Source organism: Hordeum vulgare, chromosome 7H (assembly GCF_904849725.1).
Source record: "Hordeum vulgare subsp. vulgare chromosome 7H, MorexV3_pseudomolecules_assembly, whole genome shotgun sequence".
Taxonomy (NCBI): domain Eukaryota; kingdom Viridiplantae; phylum Streptophyta; class Magnoliopsida; order Poales; family Poaceae; genus Hordeum; species Hordeum vulgare.
Window position 1 is genome coordinate 3,139,387 of NC_058524.1, and position 24,137 is coordinate 3,163,523.

Below are 24,137 nucleotides of genomic sequence, written 5' to 3' on the forward strand. Positions count from 1 at the left end.
TACAAAAAACCCCTCAAAGATTCACCACTTCTGTTTTGTTCTTCACTTTTTCCATGTTGTATTCATGTAATACCTTGGCTTGTCTGTTTTAAGGGTTAATGGAATTATGTTGCTTTTATCTACTTTTCAATGAGTAGGATTTTTTAAGCCGAATTATTGCTGAAATATACTTTGATTGTTGGCCTGATTAGTCATTGCACAAGTGCATTCACCTTATTGGCAAAAGCAGCTGATGCCTCCTAGCTTCAGGACGCGTAGTGGTTAGCCTTGAGTGGCTCCATCCGTTCTTTGGAGGCAGAAAACAATCCAAGTGTAACATGGTTTTCTGCACCCCCATTTCTTAATGCTAGAAGCTAAGAGACTTGTAGGTAATGAGGTCATACCTTGAAATATATTTTTTGTCGAAGAAAACCTTAATTTTACTTCCGAGTTGGTTGACTGATGAATTTTAACTCATCCCTTGGCAACAACAAGCCACCAAATCCTTGTTGTGGCATCTATCAAACAAACTGATTAATTAAGAACACATTTAGCCTCCCATGTATTTAAATGTACGGAGGAATGATCACCAACATTGAACCAACAAACAAACAAAGTGAAGCCAACCATGGTTAATCATCAGTTAATGTAGTAAGACCAGGAAACTTCTAATTTTCCTTCTAACTTTTCCAAGTAAATTCAATAAAAATGTAGTATGACCAGGTAGCAACACGTGACAAAAATGAACAACACAACAAATCGATGTAGGTGGTTGCCAATCCAAGACAAAATCTTATACCAAGATTGCCTTCATTCATGCGCAGCACATACTTTTTCTTTGAGAAACAGAGCACGACGACGACGGATGCTCACATACACACGCATACCTTCACCCCCTTATGAACACACACACACATACACACATGCACGCGCACATACACATGAGCACGTGCACACACACACAATGAACACCTTCAAGAGACTGAGAAAGCGGGTTTCACATTTATGAAACACATGAGATGTCAATCCTGGGGTTTGATTCCAGTTGTGCTAGGGTACAACCACCCTTGTAACCATCCAACTAGAGGTTGGGGCACATACCTAGCGTCCACACTACTTAATTTTTATGTGCCTCCAATTAGTGAATTACCTTGAATTGCCCTTTGCAAGAAAATATTATTCTATGGAGCATCTTATACTAGGGGCTGCTTAGTTTGCTACAAATATTTCGCTTGCCAATATATTGGCAAGGTAAAATATTTGTCAATCATTTGGTTTTGCTTGAACTCCAAAAGTTAGAGAAGCCAACAATTCTTTTCTCGTTGGTAGTTTCGGTTGTCTTTTGGTGGGGTGTAGCTACTCTTGTTTTCTTTTCTTTCTTTTTTGAGAAGGAGGAAAAGAACCCCCCGGTTTCTGCATCAATCGATGCATGCAGTCATATTATTAAATATCCAAAGTAACAAAGTAGTTCGAGATAAGTCTGAAGGCTGAAAATAAAATGAATCTGAAACTAAACTAACTCTTAAGAACTAGCTACTCTTGTTTTCTTGTGATCTGCTTTGTAATTAAGATGGTTTTCTCATCACCATGGATCGATTTGGCTGAGTTTCTTTATATATAAAGTGGGCGATGGCCCTTTCTTGCTATTGCTTTCATTGGAGATTGTCAAACTTCTTAATGCCCACAGTAAGTTTTTTCTTTGGGTTTGGTTTTTGTTTACGAATTTCTTTGGGTGCGCCTACACACAGTAATGGTTTGGACTTCGCGTAAGAATCTGAGAGGAAGACTTCATATTCATGTAAAGTGAATAGGTTGAACAAGATATAAAAAATTGTCATTTAGATTTTTGCCACAAAATAAAAAATCCTCCTAGATTAACTACTTTTGTTTTGTTCTTCACATTTGTCACCTTGTGTTCTTGTAATATCTTGGCTTGGCTGTTTTAAGGGTTAATGAAATTTTGATGCTTTCGTCTACTTACTTCCAGTGAGTACAATCTTTTGTAAACTGAATAGTCGTTGTGTCGTTGGTTAAGCATCCAATGTTTACTGCAGAACATATATTGGTTAGCCTCGCGTGGCTTCACCCACTCTTTGGAGACTGAAAACAATCCAAATGTAACATAGTTTTCCACACCCACTAATTAATGCAAGAAGATAAGAGACTCAAAGGTAGGTAATGAGGTCACATACTACAGAAATGAATTGTTGACGGTGACAACCTTAATTTCACATTTTAGATGTGCGGAGGATAGTTGACTCATGAATTTGAAATCTCCCATTGACGGCAACAGACCGGCAACCTCCTCAAACAAACTACTCCATCTGTTCCTAAATATATAACGTTTTGGTAGTTCAATATTAAAACACAGACCAGCAGCGCTAGCACCGGTGGACGGGAACCATGCCCACTCTTTGTATTTAAGTGTGCGAAGGCTTGGTCACCAACATTCCACACACAAACAAACCAACCAACAAAAGTGGTGAGAAGCTTCGATGGCATGGATCTTGGTGCTATTGCCATTAGCGGCATCGATGGCCGCCGCCTCTAGCTCCTTGGCGAAGCCAGGCTGCCCGACGCGATGCGGCGACATCGACATCCTCTACCCGTTCGGCATCGGCCCCGGCTGCTTCCGCCGGGGATTCGAGATCACCTGCAACAACATGACCGACAGTGGTGAGAAGCCGTTCCTGACGGATTTCAAGATGCGCTCCAAGCCCATACTCGTGTTGAACCTGACCGTGACACCGCGCGCACGGGTCCGGGTGATGGTGCCAGTGGCGTACCAGTGCTTCGACGTTGCCGGTAACAAGACCGCCAGCTTCAACGGCCAGCTGAGAGTCAACCCGGCGGGCGTGTACCGCATCTCCAATACCGCCAACGAGCTCTTCGTCTTGGGTTGCGACGCCTTCATCTACGCCGGCAGAGGAAGTCGGCGGCGCCAGAATCCAGAATCCTACTCTTATTTCAGCGGGTGTGTTGCCTACTGCAACAGCACCCAGAGCGCGCGCGACCGAAAGTGCAACGGCGTCGGCTGCTGCCATGTCGGTATCCCGCAAGCCCTCCTCGACACCAGGATGACGTTCGGGGATTGGCCACACGCAGGCGTCGACTTCAGCCCCTGCAACCACGCCTTCATAGTGGAGAGGAAGCACTATGTCTTCCAGGTTGACGACCTGAAGAGGACGCCGGACCCGACCAAGCCATGGAGCATGCCGCTTTGGCTCGACTGGGCCATCCGCAACGGCAATAACTCCTTGTCGTGCCCCCTGGCGACAGAATCGCCGGGATACGCTTGCGTGAGCATGCACAGTGACTGCGCGAATTCCACCAACGGGATGGGGTATTTTTGCAAATGCAAGGAAGGCTACGAGGGTAACCCATACCTTGACAACGGATGCACAGGTAATTAATTTGTGTCAGTTTTGCTAGTGGTGGAATGGAAACGCCGTTGAGTTTGCCTTTTCTTCTTTTTAGATTTGGTTGATCTACATGTCTTAATGCATACATTGTTTTATGTAGATATCGACGAGTGCAAGCAGCCACACTTACATTCATGCTTCGGCAAGTGTACCAACATGGATGGATCTTTCGACTGCAGGTGCCCACGAGGATTTCAAGGCAACGCCACCCAACCTAATGGGTGTGTCAAGTCCATACACATAGGTGAGCACCATTATACCAAACTTTTTTTTACCTTCCTTTAGATCAATTATTGTGAAATATGTTGTCATGATGTATTTATTTGGTGTCGTAGATGTTGCTATATTTTTTCCGTAGGTTTGATCAAACTTAAAGAAGTTCGACTTAAAACAAACCTAAAGAACTAACCTTTTGGAAACGAGAGAGTAGGTGCAAAGATATGGTTCCATCTCAACCAACTCACTTTTGTTGTATTATTAAATGCAAAACGTATTCTTACATGAGTAACCTCTATGTATTAGCTTGTGAACCATACAAAGTAGAGTATACTGCAAGAAAAAAGAAGCTAATAGCCAGTTAAGCAATGTAAATAATATTTAGATTTCTGCTAAGAAATTTATGTTGTAAATATATATTATTGCAAGTGGCAACAACTCCTAAATAAAATTGTTGTAGAAGACAATTATATAAGAATGGAGTACCACCATGTTTTATAGAAGAAAATGGAATTAAGAAAAGAATCCACAATCAATAAGCAAGCATTTCATATCCATAGAAGAAACAAATAAAAGCATCTACAATATATGTACAATCAAATGTGCCATGGCAGTATATAATTTGACATTGGTACTAATTAATAGATAAATCCAATCCAAAATTTTTATATAGAAGACACTCTCTCTGGCCGCACACACTCTTATTTGCGTCATTTGCATTGCGATCCACCTAGAATTTTGGTAACTCGCTGGTTATTGGACTTGTTGGGGCTTTAATTACTGGCCCTCCAGTTAGTTGGATTACTAAAATATTAAATAATTTTGGTCAAAATTTGGAAATTTTAGAAATCTGAATTTGGTATGGTCGATTGATCATTGGTCTGCCGGTATCTCTCATTTTACCAAGACTTCTGATCCTGGATCCAACCCCGTATGTCCTAAACCTTATACATGCCCCACCGATCTATTTTTTGCAGGTTTAATAATTGGTCTATCAGTTTCTAGTGGCCCAACTATTCTACTTTTGTTTATCGGGTCAAAGATAATAATTCGCAAGCTTAAACATCAAAAGGAACAAAAGTTGCGACAAAAGTTCTTCAATGAAAATCGTGGACAACTATTGCAGCAATTGGTATCTCATAGGTCAGACATTGCAGAGAGGATGATCATCCCTTTAAAGGAGCTGAAAAAGGCCACAAACAACTTTCATCCAACTCGGAAGCTTGGTGGTGGCGGGCATGGCACCGTATACAAAGGCATTTTGTCAGACTTGCATGTTGTGGCCATCAAAAAGTCAAATATTGTGGTGAAGAGTGAGATTAACGAGTTTATAAATGAAGTTGCCATACTCTCACAAATCAATCATAGGAATATTGTAAAACTTTTTGGATGTTGTCTTGAGACAGAAGTCCCTTTGTTGGCTTATGAGTTCATTTCCAATGGAACACTATGCGATTATCTTCACAAGACACCACTAAGATCAATACCATGGCAAGACATATTAAGGATTGCAGTGGAAATTGGCAAAGCTCTTGCTTACCTTCACTCAGGTATTTCCATCCCCGTAATACACAGAGATATCAAGTCTACAAATATACTTCTTGATGATGCTTCGACAGCAAAGGTGTCTGACTTTGGAGCTTCAAGGCACATTCCTAGGGATCAAACAGGGATAACAACAGCGGTGCAAGGAACTTTGGGATATTTAGATCCTATGTACTTTTACTGTGGTCGGCTAACAGAAAAAAGTGATGTTTATAGCTTTGGAGTTGTTCTTGTTGAATTGCTTACGAGGAAGATGCCAATTATATATAGATCGTCCAAAGGTGATGGGCTTGTTCCACAGTTCATTGAGCTACTTGCAGAAGGTAAATTAGGAGAAATACTTGATCCACAGGTCATGGAGGAGGGAGGGAGGCAAGTTGAAGAAGTAGCCGCTCTAGCTGTGTCGTGCACGAAACTGAGACCAGAGGAACGACCAACCATGAGGTCCGTGGAGATGACACTGGAAGCCCTTCAAGGACCCAAAGAGCGTGTTCGGGTTAGGGATGATCTGCTGGCCAAAACAAATGAGGGTAGTCATTCGGCAATGAGATATACATCACCTATAAGAAGGACAAGCTCGGAGAACGTGAGCAGACAATATAGTCAAGAAGAAGAATATCTGTTGTCCGGGAGCTACCCTCGATAGTCTTTCTTACAGGACAAGTGAAAGAGTTGTTATGTGTAACTGCTTGTTATATACCATGCGTGTGTGTTGAATAAATTGAGACACTGTGGTTGCTTTTGTTGTTTGCTTAATCTGCATGCTATCAATTAATTTCTATCAGTGAAGTTAAGACTGATTGTTTCCATTAGTATACTTGCATAACAGGAACTTAGAAACAAAATTGAAGGTACACATATTGCTTACAACGCTGCTGATCAGTGACATGGCTAAGTGTGGGTAACAGATGTTAATTTTTAGAAAGTTGACACTTGCAGTTTCGGTTTGATGTTGCTGGAGCTCGTCATGGGGCGGGTGGCCAGTGAAGCTGGAGGTGATGGTAATTTGTCGATTTGGGCACACTACTTCATCACTGATCTGATGGCAGAACAACTGGAGAAGTTCAAGAGTGACATGGAGAACGGCATCCCAGATCAAGCACGGTACATGGAGCACATGGCAATTGTGTTATTGCTGGGCGTTGATTGCGTCGTTGTGGATGCGCAGCAAATTAATCGGATGGCCTTGGGCGAGGCCCATTCCATGGATCTTCGATTTTAATTGAAGTGGTGTACTGTTGTTATTAGTTGATACGTTGTTGCTTTGTTTGCGAGTAAGGTTGTACATGAGACACGTGGGGACTGAGAATATGGGTATGTGCAATGTAGAGGGATGAAACTGGTTCAGAAAGTAATAAGAAACAAAATAGGTTGAAAGCTCGGCGATCAGTCCCTAAACCCCTGCCCTGTCGCTTTGGTCCCTTTCCCTTGTACGGTTGTACATGTGCCACAGCGCCGAGCTGGCGAAGCAGCTAACGGCGATGTCCTCCCCGTGGTGCTTGCAGCCGATCCCTAGTGGCCCCATCGAAGGACCTGGTCGGTGCTGGCCTATTTGCTCATCTTTGTTTGCCAGGAACGATGGAAGTACTCCCTCCATCCCAAAAAAAATGTCACAAATTTATAACTAAATTAGTATAAATTTTATATTAAGTCAGCGCCACTATGAGACGGAGGGAGTACATAACTAGTTTTCATGTGTGAAGAGGGCTTGAGAGAGATCAACCAAATCCACTCCAAGAAGGCATATAGATCTTTTCAGCAAATCCGCACCTCTGTTTTGCCCGAGAATGGTAATCGTCCGTCCGCTTCGACCAAGCGGCTGTCAGCCCAGCGGTTCAACGGTAGTGATCGAAACGGTTTATTCGTTCATTCAGAAGAGCAAACGTTGGGGAACTACCGCTCCGAAAAACTTGGAGAGGCGATTTGGGGCGATTTTCAGGCGACGGGGGTGTAGTGCCATGAGATGGCCTCGCCGCCGGTCAGCAATGGACATGGTTGCGTCGGCGGCCGGTTTTGGGCGCTGGCAAACGAAGAGCTAGATCACTGCGACGAAGATGACATCCATATCACACCGGCATCTTATCCTACCCCTTCCGACCTCGTCTGTGAATCCATTTTGATCGGATATTCCGAGGAACAGGTTGCAAAGTGCATCGACGGACTCGTTCCAGATTCTAACGCCGCTTGGAATGGGCTACGGGCTAACGACGAGGACAGGGTGGAGGTTCTCCGACGTGTTGTCCACCGGCGAACATCGGCAAACGCAGTAAGACCTTGGAAGGGACCATTACCTAAGGTACGTCTGCCGGCACTTACTTTAGCGGGTTTTATCGATTCCTGGAAACAAGTGCCAGTCAAGAAGAAACTGCATCGCCGGTGGCACTGCCACGACGGTTGGCCACAGCTCCGGCCAGACCGGATCTTGGGATCCGAGAGGCGAGGGAGATGCGTTTGAAATCAATTCTTGGCCATGACGGGCCGGTTTCGCAACCTGATGGACTAGCGACAACTGGGTATAAGGCCCAGCCTGTCACAGGAGTCCATATCGGTTGTTGTTTACAAGGAAAGGAATCCGGGTCTGGTACATACGATATCATCCCTGCCTCCAATACCGAACACGTTGTTGCGTTGATTGGGTCGCGATCGGGACTCTCCTGGGCTAGCGATAGAAGATAACCTACCCCAGGGTTTCCATCGCCTTTGGGCAAAGCGACGAGTATTCCAGCGTTGGCAGCAATGGCGGCGAGGCAATCACAGGTCACGCCGTCTACTGCACCTGCGGCGACAGGGTCTGTTACTGGGGATGACGGCTCTTCTGCCGTTGCTGGTGGCTCGCGGGAGGGTGTGCAGCGGGCTCCCGCTCCTGTTGTTCAGGGGCGCGGCTCTGCTGTTGTCGGAAGAGGTGGTTCAGGAGGACATAACCGCGGTGGCGGAAGTGGGTACCAAGGATACAAAGGTTATCCAAATCAATGGAACGAATATGCTGGCGGTCCGGGTGGTGGCCGTTCGAATTGGAATGCCGGAGGAGGTCCTGGGGGAGGTGCTAGTCAGTGGCACCGTCCCTTCCAACCCCCCGAAGGCAGTTTTGTGGAGGGTGCTCGAGGTGCTAATTTTCGGCAAAGAGGCGGGGGTGGAGTACGCAACTTTGGCCGGAACAATTCGGGACCGATGTGGAAGGAAGTTACCCAAGCGGCCGGTGGGGAAGCCAGTGCCACCGCGCCCACATAGGTAATACCACCTAAAACGACGGAGGACAGGGAAGTCGCGCGAGCCAACAAGGCGGCTCGCAAAAAAGAAAAATTGACATGTTATAGATATGGGGTACCCGGTCACTTCGTTGTGGACTGTACCGCGGCTCTTTGAGACATCTGTCAAAAGCCTGGTCATATTGATACGGCTTGTCCACTGCTTTTAGCTCCTAAGCCTGTCATGAGCATTTTTGGTGTTTGTCACAGCAAACTCATGTTTTTTGAGACACCAGGGTCCACTTCAGTTCTTACTCCACCTCGTCTTGAAAGCTCAAGGACGGGTCTCGTCAAAGTCACAAATGGTGATTTGACTGCTGAGCAAGTATCTCAACAGATGAGAAGGCTTGTTTCTGAGACATACGGTTGGGAACCAATAAGAGTATATCAAAGTACCTTCGAGGTTGAGTTTCCTAGAAGAGAGAATCTTCAACGGTTACTCACTTTTGGGGTCAGTAAGGTTAGTGGCAGCAAATGTTTACTTGAGTTTAAGGAATGCATTAAACCAGCACCGCAGGGTACTAGGTTGCAGAAGGTTTGGATCAGATTCTCAGGCATTCCAGAGATACTGCTTAACGACATCCTCATCGTATGGAGCCTTGGTTCTTTGATCGGGAAGACTGAGAAAGTTGATATGCCTTTTACTCGCAAAAGGGGGATTGCCAGATTGCTTGTGATGGTGCTCGATGTTGAGCAGATACCTGATTTTGCTCCGTGGTCTTATGATGGTGTGCACTATGACCTTGATGTTGGAATTATGCCCTAGAGGCAATAATAAATGTATAGTTATTATTATAATTCCTGTATCAAGATAATAGTTTATTATCCATGCTATAATTGTATTGAATGAAGACTCATTTACATGTGTGGATACATAGACAAAACACCGTCCCTAGCATGCCTCTAGTTGGCTAGCCAGTTGATCGATGATAGTCAGTGTCTTCTGATTATGAACAAAGTGTTGTTGCTTGATAACTGGATCACATCATTAGGAGAATCACGTGATGGACTAGACCCAAACTAATAGACGTAGCATGTTGATCGTGTCATTTTGTTGCTACTGTTTTCTGCGTGTCAAGTATTTATTCCTATGACCATGAGATCATATAACTCACTGACACCGGAGGAATGCTTTGTGTGTATCAAACGTCGCAACGTAACTGGGTGACTATAAAGATGCTCTACAGGTATCTCCGAAGGTGTTAGTTGAGTTAGTATGGATCAAGACTGGGATTTGTCACTCCGTGTGACGGAGAGGTATCTCGGGGCCCACTCGGTAATACAACATCACACACAAGCCTTGCAAGCAATGTGACTTAGTGTAAGTTACGGGATCTTGTATTACGGAACGAGTAAAGAGACTTGCCGGTAAACGAGATTGAAATAGGTATGGGGATACCGACGATCGAATCTCGGGCAAGTAACATACCGAAGGACAAAGGGAATGACATACGGGATTATACGAATCCTTGGCACTGAGGTTCAAACGATAAGAATCTTCGTAGAATATGTAGGATCCAATATGGGCATCCAGGTCCCGCTGTTGGATATTGACCGAGGAGTCTCTCGGGTCATGTCTACATAGTTCTCGAACCCGCAGGGTCTGCACACTTAAGGTTTGACGTTGTTTTATGCGTATTTGAGTTATATGGTTGGTTACCGAATGTTGTTCGGAGTCCCGGATGAGATCACGGACGTCACGAGGGTTTCCGGAATGGTCCGAAAACGAAGATTGATATATAGGATGACCTCATTTGATTACCGGAAGGTTTTCGGAGTTACCGGGAATGTACCGGGAATGACGAATGGGTTCCGGGAGTTCACCGGAGGGGGGCAACCCACTCCGGGGAAGCCCATAGGCTTTTGGGGGACACACCAGCCCTTAGTGGGCTGGTGGGACAGCCCCAAGGAGGCCTATGCGCCAAGATAAGAAAATCAAAGGAAAAGGAAAAAAAAAAGAGGGAAAAAGTGGGAAGGGAGGGGGACTCCTCCCACCAAACCAAGTCCAACTCGGTTTGGGGGGGGGGAGTCCTCCCCCCCTTGGCTCGGCCGACCCCTTGGGAGTCCCTTGGACCCCAAGGCAAGGTCCCCCTCCCTCCTCCTATATATATGGGGCTTTTAGGGCAGATTTGAGACGACTTTCTCACGGCTGCCCGACCACATACCTCCATAGTTTTTCCTCTAGATCGTGTTTCTGCGGAGCTCGGGCGGAGCCCTGCTGAGACAAGATCATCACCAACCTACGGAGCGCCGTCACGCTGCCGGAGAACTCTTCTACCTCTCCGTCTCTCTTGCTGGATCAAGAAGGCCGAGATCATCGTCGAGTTGTACGTGTGCTGAACGCGGAGGTGCCGTCCGTTCGGTACTAGATCGTGGGACTGATCGTGGGATTGTTCGCGGGGCGGATCGAGGGACGTGAAGACGTTCCACTACATCAACCGCGTTCTCTAACGCTTCTGCTGTACGATCTACAAGGGTACGTAGATCACTCATCCCCTCTCGTAGATGGACATCACCATGATAGGTCTTCGTGCGCGTAGGAAATTTTTTGTTTCCCATGCGACGTTCCCCAACAGTGGTATCAGAGCTAGGTTCATGCGTAGATGTCTTCTTGAGTAGAACACAAAAGGTTTTGTGGGTGGTGATGTGCGTTTTTCTGCCCTCCTTATTCTTTTCTTGATTCCGCGGTATTGTTGGATTGAAGCGGCTTGGACCGACATTACTCGTACGCTTACGAGAGACTGGTTTCATCGTTACGAGTAACCCCCTTTGCTCAAAGATGACTGGCAAGTGACGGTTTCTCCAACTTTAGTTGAATCGGATTTGACCGAGGAGGTCCTTGGATGAGGTTAAATAGCAACTCATATATCTCCGTTGTGGTGTTTGCGTAAGTAAGATGCGATCCTACTAGATACCCTTGGTCACCACGTAAAACTTGCAACAACAAAATTAGAGGACGTCTAACTTGTTTTTGTAGGGTATGATTGTGATGTGATATGGCCAATGATGTGATGTGATATATTGGATGTATGAGATGATCATGTTGTAATAGAAATATCGACTTGCACGTCGATGGTACGGCAACCGGCAGGAGCCATAGGGTTGTCTTTATACTAACATATTTGTGCTTGCAGATGCGTTTACTATTTTGCTAGGATGTAGCTTTAGTAGTAATAGCATAAGTAGCACGACAACCCCGATGGCAACACGTTGATGGATGATCATGGTGTGGCGCCGGTGACAAGAAGATCGTGCCGGTGCTTTGGTGATGGAGATCAAGAAGCACGTGATGATGGCCATATCATGTCACTTATGAATTGCATGTGATGTTAATCCTTTTATGCACCTTATTTTGCTTAGAACGACGGTAGCATTATGAGGTGATCTCTCACTAAAATTTCAAGACAAAATTGTGTTCTCCCCGACTGTGCACCGTTGCTACAGTTCGTCGTTTCGAGACACCACGTGATGATCGGGTGTGATAGACTCAACGTTCACATACAACGGGTGCAAAACAGTTGCGCACGCGGAACACTCGGGTTAAGCTTGACGAGCCTAGCATGTGCAGACATGGCCTCGGAACACATGAGACCGAAAGGTCGATCATGAATCATATAGTTGATATGATTAGCATAGGGATGCTTACCACTGAAACTACTCTCGACTCACGTGATGATCGGACTTGGGATAGTGTAAGTGGATCATGAACCACTCAAATGACTAGAGAGATGTACTTTTTGAGTGGGAGTTTAGCATATAATTTGATTAAGTTGAACTCTAATTATCTTGAACATAGTCTAAGTCCACTTTCAATATATTTGTGTTGTAGATCATGGCTCACGCAAGTGTCATCCTGAATTTTAATACGTTCCTAGAGAAAGCTAAGTTGAAAGATGATGGAAGCAACTTTGTAGACTGGGCTCGTAATCTTAAGCTAATCTTACAAGCTGGAAAGAAGGATTATGTCCTTAATGCTGCGCTAGGAGATGAACCACCCGCTACGGCTGATCAGGATGTTAAGAACGCTTGGTTAGCATGTAAGGAGGACTACTCAATAGTTCAATGTGCAGTCTTGTATGGCTTAGAGTCGGGACTTCAACGTCGCTTTGAGCGTCATGGAGCATTTGAGATGTTCCAGGAGTTGAAGTTTATCTTTCAGAAGAACGCCCGGATCGAGAGGTATGAGACCTCCGATAAATTCTACGCTTGCAAGATGGAGGAAAACTCGTCTGTCAGTGAACATGTGCTCAAAATGTCTGGGTACTCAAACCGTCTAGCTGAACTGGGGATTGAACTCCCGCAAGAAGCTATCACTGACAGAATCCTCCAATCACTGCCGCCAAGCTATAAAGGCTTTGTGTTGAACTACAACATGCAAGGGATGAACAAGTCTCCCGGCGAGTTGTTTGCGATGCTGAAAGTCGCAGAGTCTGAACTCCGTAAAGAGCATCAAGTGTTGATGGTGAGCAAGACCACTAGTTTCAAGAGAAACAGCAAAGGCAAGAAGGGCAATTCGAAGAAGAGCGGCAAGCCTGTTACCAATCCGCCGAAGAAACCCAAGGCTGGACCTAAGCCTGAAACAGAGTGCTTCTATTGCAAGGGTATGGATCACTGGAAGCGCAATTGCCCCAAGTATCTGGCAGATAAGAAGGCGGGCAAAGAAAAATCAGGTATATTTGATATACATGTTATTGATGTGTACTTAACCGGCTCTCGTAGTAGTGCCTGGGTATTCGATACCGGTTCTGTTGCTCACATTTGCAACTCGAAGCAGGAACTGCGGAATAGACGAAGGCTGGCGAAAGATGAAGTGACGATGCGCGTAGGAAACGGTTCCAAGGTTGATGCAATCGCCGTCGGCACCGTGTCACTTCAACTACCATCGGGATTAGTGATGAACTTAAATCATTGTTATTTAGTGCCTGCGTTGAGCATGAACATTATATCTGGATCTTGTTTATTGCGAGACGGTTACTCTTTTAAGTCTGAGAATAATGGTTGTTCTATTTCTATGAGTAATATCTTTTATGGTCATGCACCGAATGTGAGAGGATTGTTCATACTGAATCTCGATAGCGATATGCATATACATAACATTGAGACCAAAAGAGTTAGAGTAAACAATGATAGCGCCATGTTTTTGTGGCACTGCCGCTTGGGTCATATTGGTGTAAAGCGCATGAAGAAACTCCATGCTGATGGACTTTTGGAGTCACTTGACTTTGATTCACTTGACACGTGCGAACCATGCCTCATGGGCAAGATGACTAAAACTCCGTTCTCCGGAACAATGGAGCGTGGAAGTGACTTGTTGGAAATCATACATACCGATGTGTGTGGTCCGATGAGCGTGGAGGCACGCGGCGGATATCGTTATTTTCTCACCTTCACGGAAGATTTAAGTAGATATGGTTATGTCTACTTGATGAAGCACAAGTCTGAAACATTTGAAAAGTTCAAGCAATTTCAGAGTGAAGTAGAAAATCATCGTAACAAGAAGATCAAGTTCCTACGGTCTGATCGTGGGGGTGAATATCTGAGTTTCGAGTTTGGTGCTCACTTAAGACAATGTGGAATTGTTTCGCAGTTAACACCGCGTGGAACACCACAGCGTAATGGTGTGTCCGAACGTCGTAATCGTACTTTGTTAGAGATGGTGCGATCTATGATGTCTCTTACTGATTTGCCGTTATCATTTTGGGATTATGCATTAGAAACAGCTGCATTCACTTTAAATAGGGCACCATCAAAATCCGTTGAGACGACACCATACGAACTGTGGTATGGCAAAAGACCAAAGTTGTCGTTTCTTAAAGTTTGGGGATGTGATGCTTATGTCAAAAAGCTTCAGCCTGAAAAGCTGGAACCCAAAGCGGAAAAGTGCGTCTTCATAGGTTACCCAAAGGAGACAGTTGGGTACACCTTCTATCTCAAATCCGAGGGCAAAGTGTTTGTTGCTAAAAACGGAACTTTTCTCGAGAAGGAGTTTCTCTCGAGAGAATTGAGTGGGAGGAAGATAGAACTTGACGAGGTTGTCGAACCTCTCATCCCTCTAGATGGTGGCGCAGGGCAAGGGGAAACCTCTGTCGTTGCGACGCCGGTTGAGGAGGAAGTTAATGATGATGATCATGAAACTCCAGTTCAAGTTTCTGTTGAACCACGCAGGTCGACGAGATCACGTGCTGCTCCAGAGTGGTACGGTAATCCCGTCTTGTCAATCATGTTGTTAGACAACAATGAACCTGCAAATTATGAAGAAGCAATGGTGGGCCCAGATTCCAACAAATGGCTAGAAGCCATGAAATCCGAGATAGGATCCATGTATGAGAACAAAGTGTGGACTTTTGAGATACTACCTGAAGGCCGCAAGGCTATTCAGAACAAATGGATCTTCAAGAAGAAGACGGACGCTGACGGTAATGTGACCGTTTATAAAGCTCGACTTGTGGCAAAGGGTTTTTCACAAGTTCCAGGAGTTGACTACGATGAGACCTTCTCACCCGTAGCGATGCTTAAGTCCGTCAGAATCATGTTAGCAATAGCTGCATTTTTCGATTATGAAATCTGGCAGATGGATGTCAAAACGGCGTTCCTTAACGGTTTCCTTAAGGAAGAGTTGTATATGATGCAACCCGAAGGTTTTGTCGATCCTAAAAATGCTGACAAGGTGTGCAAGCTCCAGCGATCCATTTATGGACTGGTGCAAGCATCTCGGAGTTGGAACAAGCGCTTTGATGAGGTGATCAAAGCATTTGGGTTTATACAAGTGGTTGGAGAATCTTGTATTTACAAGAAAGTGAGTGGGAGCTCTGTGGCATTTCTAATATTATATGTGGATGACATATTACTGATTGGAAACAACGTAGAGCTTTTGGAGAGCATAAAAGGTTACTTGAATAAAAGTTTCTCTATGAAGGACCTAGGAGAAGCTGCTTACATTCTAGGCATTAAGATCTATAGGGATAGATCAAAACGCCTGATAGGACTTTCACAAAGCACATACCTTGATAAAGTTTTGAAGAGGTTCAAAATGGAACAGTCCAAGAAAGGGTTCTTGCCAGTGTTACAAGGTACGAGATTGAGTAAGACTTAGTGCCCAGCAACTGATGAAGATAGAGAGCATATGCGCTCCGTCCCCTATGCTTCAGCCATAGGCTCTATCATGTATGCGATGCTGTGCACTAGACCGGATGTTAGCCTGGCCATAAGTATGGCAGGTAGGTTCCAGAGTAATCCAGGAGTGGATCACTGGACGGCGGTCAAGAATATCCTGAAGTACCTGAAAAGGACTAAGGAGATGTTTCTCGTGTATGGAGGTGACGAAGAGCTCGCCGTAAAAGGTTACGTCGATGCAAGCTTTGACACAGATCCAGACGACTCTAAGTCGCAAACCGGATACGTATTTATTCTTAATGCGGGTGCAGTAAGCTGGTGCAGTTCCAAGCAAAGCGTCGTAGCAGATTCTACAAGTGAAGCGGAGTACATGGTTGCCTCGGAGGCGGCTAAGGAGGGTGTCTGGATGAAGCAGTTCAGTACGGATCTTGGAGTAGTTCCAAGTGCACTGGATCCAATAACCTTGTTCTGTGACAACACTGGTGCCATTGCCTTAGCAAAGGAACCAAGGTTTCACAAGAAGACCAGACACATCAAACGACGCTTCAACCTCATCCGCGACTACGTCGAGGAGGAGGACGTAAATATATGCAAAGTGCACACGGATCTGAATGTAGCAGACCCGCTGACTAAACCTCTTCCACGGCCAAAACATGATCGACACCAGGACTGTATGGGTGTTAGATTTATTACAATGTAATTCACATGGTGATGTGAGGGCTAGATTATTGACTCTAGTGCAAGTGGGAGACTGTTGGAATTATGCCCTAGAGGCAATAATAAATGTATAGTTATTATTATAATTCCTGTATCAAGATAATAGTTTATTATCCATGCTATAATTGTATTGAATGAAGACTCATTTACATGTGTGGATACATAGACAAAACACCGTCCCTAGCATGCCTCTAGTTGGCTAGCCAGTTGATCGATGATAGTCAGTGTCTTCTGATTATGAACAAAGTGTTGTTGCTTGATAACTGGATCACATCATTAGGAGAATCACGTGATGGACTAGACCCAAACTAATAGACGTAGCATGTTGATCGTGTCATTTTGTTGCTACTGTTTTCTGCGTGTCAAGTATTTATTCCTATGACCATGAGATCATATAACTCACTGACACCGGAGGAATGCTTTGTGTGTATCAAACGTCGCAACGTAACTGGGTGACTATAAAGATGCTCTACAGGTATCTCCGAAGGTGTTAGTTGAGTTAGTATGGATCAAGACTGGGATTTGTCACTCCGTGTGACGGAGAGGTATCTCGGGGCCCACTCGGTAATACAACATCACACACAAGCCTTGCAAGCAATGTGACTTAGTGTAAGTTACGGGATCTTGTATTACGGAACGAGTAAAGAGACTTGCCGGTAAACGAGATTGAAATAGGTATGGGGATACCGACGATCGAATCTCGGGCAAGTAACATACCGAAGGACAAAGGGAATGACATACGGGATTATACGAATCCTTGGCACTGAGGTTCAAACGATAAGAATCTTCGTAGAATATGTAGGATCCAATATGGGCATCCAGGTCCCGCTGTTGGATATTGACCGAGGAGTCTCTCGGGTCATGTCTACATAGTTCTCGAACCCGCAGGGTCTGCACACTTAAGGTTTGACGTTGTTTTATGCGTATTTGAGTTATATGGTTGGTTACCGAATGTTGTTCGGAGTCCCGGATGAGATCACGGACGTCACGAGGGTTTCCGGAATGGTCCGAAAACGAAGATTGATATATAGGATGACCTCATTTGATTACCGGAAGGTTTTCGGAGTTACCGGGAATGTACCGGGAATGACGAATGGGTTCCGGGAGTTCACCGGAGGGGGGCAACCCACTCCGGGGAAGCCCATAGGCTTTTGGGGGACACACCAGCCCTTAGTGGGCTGGTGGGACAGCCCCAAGGAGGCCTATGCGCCAAGATAAGAAAATCAAAGGAAAAGGAAAAAAAAAGAGGGAAAAAGTGGGAAGGGAGGGGGACTCCTCCCACCAAACCAAGTCCAACTCGGTTTGGGGGGGGGGGAGTCCTCCCCCCCTTGGCTCGGCCGACCCCTTGGGAGTCCCTTGGACCCCAAGGCAAGGTCCCCCTCCCTCCTCCTATATATATGGGGCTTTTAGGGCAGATTTGAGACGACTTTCTCACGGCTGCCCGACCACATACCTCCATAGTTTTTCCTCTAGATCGTGTTTCTGCGGAGCTCGGGCGGAGCCCTGCTGAGACAAGATCATCACCAACCTCCGGAGCGCCGTCACGCTGCCGGAGAACTCTTCTACCTCTCCGTCTCTCTTGCTGGATCAAGAAGGCCGAGATCATCGTCGAGCTGTACGTGTGCTGGACGCGGAGGTGCCGTCCGTTCGGTACTAGATCGTGGGACTGATCGCGGGATTGTTCGCGGGGCGGATCGAGGGACGTGAAGACGTTCCACTACATCAACCGCGTTCTCTAACGCTTCTGCTGTACGATCTACAAGGGTACGTAGATCACTCATCCCCTCTCGTAGATGGACATCACCATGATAGGTCTTCGTGCGCGTAGGAAATTTTTTGTTTCCCATGCGACGTTCCCCAACACTTGATGTGGAGGTCGAGGAGGTGTCACAAAAGAGCCACATGGTGCTGATATTCACATGGCCGATGGGGAGGATAGGGACAAGGATCATGGTGATGCGAATGATCAACATTATGATCAGTCAAAGGATAACATTAACCCTCCTCCCTCTTCTAATAAGGAGAAACCGGTTCTTATTGGGGGTGCATCTTCTACATCAAAGTCACCCATGGCTGCATTTCGTTTTGGTTCTTTTGATGTTATGAGTGCATCATACAACCTTGGGAGTGCTTTTGTACAAAAGGAGGTGGATGTTGAGGCAGCCCCTTTTGTTCCAATTCAACGCTCTGTATCCACATCAAAGTTGGTTTCACCTCCGCATATGCTTTGTCAGGAGAAGAGACGAGCATTTTCTGCGGTACCGCCTCCGCAGGAGGAGTGCTGTCCTCCTTCTCCTACATCGTAGGCTGTGAGGGATGAGTCACTGCTTATGCAAGATAGCAAGCAGGAGGCGAGCCGTCCTCCTTGTAACGCCCCGGACACACCCGTCGACGGTCGTTACTCCTGGCGGGATCTAGACTGGCCGCATATATCAATACTAGTCTTTTCTGCGCACTTTGTCCTCACTCATGCGCACCCGGGATGAACTTCCCGGTCGGTCACCCATCCTAGAACTACTCCAAGCCGAGCACGCTTAACCTAGACTGGCCCCATATATCAATACTAGTCTTTTCTGCGCACTTTGTCCTCACTCATGCACACCCGGGATGAACTTCCCGGTCGGCCACCCATCCTAGAACTACTCCAAGCCGAGCACGCTTAACCTGAAAGTTCTGTTCAAATTGGCTCCCGGAAAAGAAGGAATTCCTTATTGATATGAGTAGTCTATCATCCCTAATAAGCCAGGCTATCGACATACACCACCGCTCAGAGGAGCCGACGTCCTTGTCGGGCCACAGGAGCGTTCCCTCTTGGCACAAACGTCTATGCTTCCAGTCCAGTACATGGGCCATGTCGTGTGCCACGACGGGTCACAAACGTCATGAACAACATGACCGCACACATGTCCGCAAACATCCGTGTAACCGCGAGGGTCGGCTCTGATACCAAACTTGTAACGCCCCGGACACACCCGTCGGTGGTCATTACTCCTGGCGGGATCTAGTCTGGCCCCATATATCAATACTAGTCTTTTCTGCGTACTTTGTCCTCATTCATGCGCACCCGGGATGAACTTCCCGGTCGGTCACCCATCCTAGAACTACTCCAAACCGAGCACGGTTAACCTGGGAGTTCAGTTCAAATGGGCTCCCGGAAAAAAAGGAATTCTTATTGATATGAGTAGTCTATCATCCTAATAAGCCAAACTATCACACTCCTAGTCCTGCTTCTTCTCGTCAGGCTGCGGAAAATAAGTTGCAGTCAGCGGTACAGAATGATCATCGTACTTCGAATAGTAAGCAGCATGTGCTTTTTTCTAAGTATGATAAATTTGTACAGGAAACAATTCTTGACCAGCATTATGATTCTGTGGCAACAGGGAAGACCCACAATGAGATTTCTACTGATGATGTGATCTCTTTTGGTGGGATCCCGGATCCTACATCTGGTGATAGACGTTTCAGTCAGCGTATTCAGGAGAAGCCTGATGCTGATGACATGTTGATGGGACGTGCTATGCGGGCTGCAAAATTACGAGATGTTGAATCAACTACAGGTTTGTCTATTGATCAGGCTGCTACTATTTTAAACTTATCTGACTCTGAGATCATGAATAATGCTAGCGACATAGGTATTTCTATGGGTGCATCTAGTGAAAATATAGCTAAGTCCATCAATGATATTCTTGATTTAGAAGTTGATAGAACCATAGAGTTTATGAAAAACCTAGCAGCGGTTAAGCCTATGAATGACTCAGATATTAATGACTTAGGAGGTGCAGACCTTCAAACATTATGTGATAACATTTTACATATAGACGGGGAAGTAAACGATGAGGATGATATGGGTTTGGAGGGGTATATGGCCCCTTCGAATGTGGATTGTCATTCACAACCTTTGGGTACACATAATGACTTAAATCGTATTCAGGAAAAAACAAGGAGACCTTGGAAAAGGAAGGTTTATCCTGAATCAGTGGTTAGGAGGAGCGCGAGAGTTAAACAAAAGAAAAAAAATTCATGATGAATTATGAAAGGAATTTTTTGGAATAGCAGAGGTCTTGCGGACTTGGCTAAAAAAAGGTTCCTTAGAGAAGAATCGATACAATATAATCTGGGTTTCAAGGCATTACAAGAAACTGCAAGAGATAACTTCACACCTCAATTTTTAAATAATTTATCAGGAGGGGTTGAATTTGATTGGCATTGTCTACCACCAAGGGGAAGATTCGGTGGGATCTTACTTGGGGTTAAGTGCGAGACTTTAGAGGTGATGAGTGTGGTCTATGGTGAGTTCACCGTCAAATTTCGTGTAAGGTCGAAAGTTGATGGTTTCAAGTGGGCTTTAGTGGTTGTGTATGGGGCGGCACAATTAGAGCTCAAATCTGATTTTCTTGCAGATCTAGTGAGAATCTACGAAGATGAAACACTACCAATTATGGTGGGGAGATTTTAATATTATTCGAAGACAGAATGAAAAAAATAATGACAATTTTGACACAAGATGGTCAATGATGTTCAATATGGTTATTGAGGGACTCAATTTGAGGGAGATTGATCTTACTGGTAGACAATACACTTGGGCAAATTCATTACCGGTGCCAACATATGAGAAGTTGGATCGGGTACTTACTAGTGTTGAGTGGGAGCAGAAATACCCATTAGTCACAGTACAAGCTCTACAGAGGGCAATCTCAGATCACAAACCTCTTCTGGTTGACTCAGGGGAGGCCAATCATAGGGGCAACAAAAATGTCTTCTCATTCGAACTAAGTTGGTTTGAAAGAGAAGGTTTCATGGATTTCATTGCCAATGAATGGGCTAGAGATTTAGGTGGATCCACCAGTGTGGAAATTTGGCAAAACAAAATCAGACATTTGCGTCGATTCCTTAGAGGATGGGCGAAAAATCAGAGTGGTATTTATAAGAAAGAAAAAGAAAGACTCACGAATCTGATTGATGAACTAGACGTCAAAGCTGAGTCTGCTCAGCTAAATCTTATTGAAAGGAATATTAAAATTGATGCTGAGACTAAATTGCAAAAATTAATGAGAGAGGAGATGAAATGGGCACTAAGAGCTAAGGTGATGAAGGTGATTCATGGGGATGATAACACTCAGTTCTTTCACATGATTGCAAATGGCAAACATCGAAAGAAGATAATTACTCAACTAGAGCAAGATGAGGGAACTATAATAGGTCATGAAAACTTAAAGTTATATATTTCATAATATTATAAGAGTCTTTTTGGTGCACCAGATGAGAGGATGATCTCTTTGGATGAAAACAATGTTTAGGATATACCTCAACTTAATGAACAGGAGAATGAGGTTTTATCAGCCAAATTCACAGAAGGAGGTGTATGATTCAATAACACAAATGAAACACAATAAAGCACCGGGACCAGATGGGTTCCATGCAGAATTTTATAGAAAGTGTTGGCATGTCATGAAGGGGGATCTAATGGCTATGTTCCATGATTTATTTAATGGTCGACTACAGTTATTTCACCTTAACTTTGGAACAATCACGTTGTTGCCAAAAAAGGTGGACGCCATGCGCATTCAACAGTTTAGACCTATTTGTTTACTCAATGTGAGCTTCAATATTTTTACTAAGGTGGCCACCAATAGATTAACGAAGATAGCCGATTCAGTTGTCCAACCAACACAGTCTGCGTTTATGCCTGGGCGACACATCTTGGAGGGTGTGGTCGTTCTACATGAAACGCTTCATGAAATTCACACAAAGAAACTAGATGGGGTTATCTTTAAAGTGGATTTTGAAAAAGCTTATAATAAACTTAAGTGGTATTTTCTTCAACAAGCCTTACGTATGAAAGGGTTCAATGAAAAGTGGAGACAGCAGGTTGACACTTTCATTCATAAAGGGAGTGTTGGAGTTCAAGTTAATGACGACATTGCTCATTTCTTTCAAACCCATAAGGGGTTAAGACAGGGTGATTCAATGTCTCCAGTATTGTTTAATATAGTAGCAGATATGTTGACAATACTCATTGAAAGTGCCAAGGAGAAAGGCCAAATAGGTGGTCTCATTCCACATCTGGTAGATGGAGGTTTGTCCATTTTACAATATGTGGATGATACAATTATTTTCATGGAACATGATATGGAGAAAGCGAGGAATATGAAATTAATATTGTGTTTATTTGAACAACTATCGGGGTTGAAAATCAATTTTAACAAAAGTGAACTCTTATGCATTGGGAAGGCAAGAGAAGAGCAAGACGCTTATCGACAGCTATTTGGTTGTGAAATGGGTTCTCTACCTTTTAGCTATCTTGGGATTCCTATTCACCACAGGCGTTTAACAATTAAAGAATGGAAATGTATTGAAGAAAGATTTGAAAAGAAGCTAAGTTGCTGGAAGGGCAAGCTTATGTCACATGGAGGGAGGTTGGTTTTAATAAACTCTGTGTTAATAAGCCTACCCATGTTCCTTTTGTCTCTTTTCGAAATACCTATAGGGGTACGGAAAAGACTAGATTTTTATAGATCTCGTTTCTTTTGGCAAACTGATGAGAATAAGAAAAAATATAGATTAGCACGTTGGGATATGATTTGTAGACCCGAAGACCAAGGGGGTTTGGGAATTGAAAATTTAGAAGTAAAGAACAAATGCTTGCTTAGCAAATGGCTGTATAGATTATCCACATAGACAGAAGGTATGTGGATTCAAATATTAAGAAATAAGTATCTTAATACAAGAACTTTAGCTCAAGCTACAGTTAGACCCGATGACTCACCTTTCTGGAAAGGGTTAATGAGGACAAAGATTAATTTCTTCCAAAGGGTGAAATTTATAGTAGGGGGTGGTACCTCAACAAGATTTTGGGAAGATACTTGGCTTGGGGACACACCACTTGCTCTACAATATCCCATGCTCTACAATATTACGCAACGTAAGCAGGACTATGTGTTCACAGTCTTACAATCGATACCTATTAATATGCACTTCACGCGAGCTCTAGAAGAGCACGTTGGGAGGCATGGATGCATCTGGTAAGAAAACTTATGCAGGTACAATTATCTGATCATCCAGACAGCGTTCGATGGATTTTAACTGTGAATGGGGTATTCTCAGTAAAGTCCATGTACATAGATCTGATTAATTCAGGACCTTTATCTAGATCGCTGCATATTTGGAATATCAAAGTGTCGTTAAGGATTAAAAAAATTATGTGATTTTTACACAAAGGTGTGATATTAACCAAAGATAATTTAATTAAGCATAGTTGGAGAGGTAGATCTAATTGCTGTTACTGTGATCAACATGAAACAATTAGACACTTGTTCTTGGACTACCCTCTTGCAAAACTACTTTGGCGTACTGTCCATATAGCTTTTAATGTGATCCCACCTACATGCATCAATTCAATATTTACAACATGGCTCGATGAAGTGGACGTTAGAGTATCTAAACTTATTAGAATTGGGATATGTGCTCTATTGTGGGCTATATGGAATACCAGGAACGACATAATCTTTAATGGTAAGAATTTCAACAATTTTTTGCAGGTCATATTCCGAGCAACGTTCTGGATCTGTACGTGGTCATTACTCAGTCATGCGGACAACAGGGAGCTTATGGTTACTGGGTGCAACCGATGGGAGATGGCCGCACGGGTTATCTTCAACCGGTTTGGATGGCGTGCTAGTAATAGACTAGGTGTATAGACATCGTAGTCTGATATTAGTTACGCCGGATGTGGCAAGTTCTTAAGAGTTGGTTTATTTTCAGATTCAAAAAAAAGAGTTGGTGTATTTTCAGATTCATTTTATTTCCGACATACAGACTTATCTCGAACTATGTTGTTACTTTGGATTTTTAATAATATGGCTGCATGCATCGATTGATGCAGAGGCCGGGGGCTTGTTTC

The 24,137-nt window shown here is 44.4% G+C and overlaps 1 protein-coding gene across 1 annotated transcript; it reads left to right on the plus strand.

Annotated features, from left to right (window-relative positions):
• Positions 1-2,444: 2,444 nt before the first annotated feature.
• Positions 2,445-5,815, plus strand: LOC123412457 (wall-associated receptor kinase 2-like). Its single transcript, XM_045105406.1, has 3 exons — positions 2,445-3,384; positions 3,502-3,645; positions 4,595-5,815. The coding sequence occupies exons 1-3, from the start codon at positions 2,475-2,477 to the stop codon at positions 5,806-5,808; spliced, it is 2,268 nt and encodes a 755-aa protein (XP_044961341.1). The 5' UTR covers positions 2,445-2,474; the 3' UTR covers positions 5,809-5,815.
• The last annotated feature ends 18,322 nt before the right edge of the window (positions 5,816-24,137 follow it).